The sequence below is a fragment of the Lathyrus oleraceus genome, chromosome 7 (assembly GCF_024323335.1).
Source record: "Lathyrus oleraceus cultivar Zhongwan6 chromosome 7, CAAS_Psat_ZW6_1.0, whole genome shotgun sequence".
In the NCBI taxonomy this organism is placed as follows: Eukaryota; Viridiplantae; Streptophyta; class Magnoliopsida; order Fabales; family Fabaceae; genus Lathyrus; species Lathyrus oleraceus.
The window spans coordinates 346,408,397-346,410,589 of NC_066585.1; the positions used below are offsets into that span (position 1 = coordinate 346,408,397).

Here is a 2,193-nt window from a genome sequence, read left to right on the forward strand (position 1 = left end):
TTTCCTGTATATAATGAACTATAACTCTGCTATGAGGATTTTATTTATTTTCTTTGTTTTGTATATGTTCTTTCTGAATCTATTTTTCTTGGTTTGAACTAAATATATAACTCTGTTATGAGAATTTTTTTATTATGTTATATTTAAAAAATTTAATGATTTTTTTAATGGAACTTGTGGTTTTATTTATTTTTCTATTGTAGATATGTCATACATTACCTCACTTGAATCATTGGGAGATTCACAATCACCACCAAAAGATGGAGAAGAGTGCTTAAATGTATTGAATCCTATCATTGATTTAAATGCAAATACTAATAAAGAACCACTAACAAATGAATCAACACCGGCAAATGAAGTTGTGAATGAAGAAAATGTTGAGAGCAGTGACATTGTTATTCAAAAGTCCAAGAGGAAGAAAACTTCTCTAGTTTGGGATCACTTCAAAAAAGTGGAATTAAAGAATGGAAAAAAATGGCAATGTATACACTGTAAAAACAATTATTCTGTTGTTGCTAGTGGATCAACCAGTCATTTGATGAGGCATTTAAAACAAACATGTCATGTTTACAAGAAGCTAGTAGCACAACAAAAAAAATTAAACTTTCAGCCAGCAAAAAGCAAGATTGATGAGAAGCTTTCTGGACCACTACTAATGAATTCAGGAGGTAAATATGACCATGAAAGACAACGAGAAGCCACCGCACATTGGATTATGATGCATGAACATGCATTTAGTATTGTTAAGGAAGAAGGTTTTCATTTTCTGATGAAGTGTTCTAATATTTCATATGAGAAAATTAGTCGGAAGACATTGAAGAATGATTATATTGCTGTTTATGAAGCTGAAAGAAAAAAGTTGAAGTCTACTTTAAGGACAGTAAATAAGATTTGTTTGACCACTGATTTATGGAAGTCATAAAATCAGAAGATAGAATACATGGTGTTAACTAGCCATTTCATTGATGCTTACTGGGGTTTGCAGAAACGCATTCTTAGTTTTGTTCATGTTCCTCCTCCTCGGCGTGGTGTTGATATTGCTGATGCTATCTTCAAATGTCTTAAAGATTGGGGTATTGAAAATAAAATATTTAGTGTGTCAGTGGATAATGCACATTACAACGATAGATGTTTGAAAGAGTTAAAAGTTCTGATTTTAAGGCACCGGAAATTAGTGTTAGATGGAAAGTTATTTCATGTGCGTTGTTGTGCGCATATACTAAATTTGCTTGTTCAAGATGGTATTAGGAAAATAGCAAAAATAGTTGAAGACGTGCGTGAAAGTGTGAAGTTCATCAATCAGTCTGAAGCAAGGTTGCAAACATTCTCATAAATAGTTCAACAACTAAAGCTTGGTGGTAAAAAATTAATTCTTGATTGCCCTACTCGTTGGAACTCCGCCTATCAAATGTTGTCAGTTGCAATGCAGTTCAAAGAAGTCTTCCCTCGTTTTCAAGATCGAGAACCAAGCTATACAACTCTTCCAGATGATGATGATTGGGAAAAGGTTGAAAAAGTTTCCAAGTTGCTAGAGGTATTTAATGTTGTTACAAATATTATTTCAGGTAGTGAATATCCAACTGCTAACTTATATCTTGCTGAGGTATTTCAAATCAAACTAGTTTTAGATCAAGCTATCCAAGATGAATCTGATTTTATGAAAGAAATGGCAAAAGCGATGAAGGGAAAATTTGACAAATATTGGAGCCAATCTAATCTTGTTATGTCGCTTGCTTCTGTTTTGGATCCTAGGATCAAAATAATGGGTGTTAACATGTGTTTTCCCTTAATTTATCCGGAAGTTGAAGCTAGAAAAAATATAGAAAATATGCGTATCGCGCTTGATGATATGTACAAAGAGTATGTTGATATACTTAGTGAGCATAGTGAAGAAGGATCTAGTAGAAGTGGTGTTGATCAAAATGGGCTTATTTTGGAGTCACAAAAATCCTCAGGGTGGTCATTGTTAATGAATTATGTCGAAGAACGACAAGCAATTCCTGCTGTAAAATCTGAAATTGAAGAGTATTTGAATGAGCCAACTTACAAACCTAAAGATAACAGCCATATGTCATTTTGTGCCTTAGAATGGTGGAAATTGAATTGTGGAAAATATAGAGTGTTGTCCTATATGGCAGCAGATGTTCTTGCCATTCCAATATCTACTGTGGCTTCGGAGTCAACCTTTAGCGC

The 2,193-nt window shown here is 33.5% G+C and overlaps 1 protein-coding gene across 1 annotated transcript; it reads left to right on the plus strand.

Annotated features, from left to right (window-relative positions):
* The first annotated feature begins 205 nt into the window (after positions 1 to 205).
* LOC127103762 (zinc finger BED domain-containing protein RICESLEEPER 2) lies at positions 206 to 1,333 on the plus strand. Its single transcript, XM_051040996.1, has 2 exons — positions 206 to 880; positions 986 to 1,333. Exons 1-2 carry the CDS (start codon positions 206 to 208, stop codon positions 1,331 to 1,333), a joined length of 1,023 nt encoding a protein of 340 aa, XP_050896953.1.
* Positions 1,334 to 2,193: the final 860 nt, after the last annotated feature.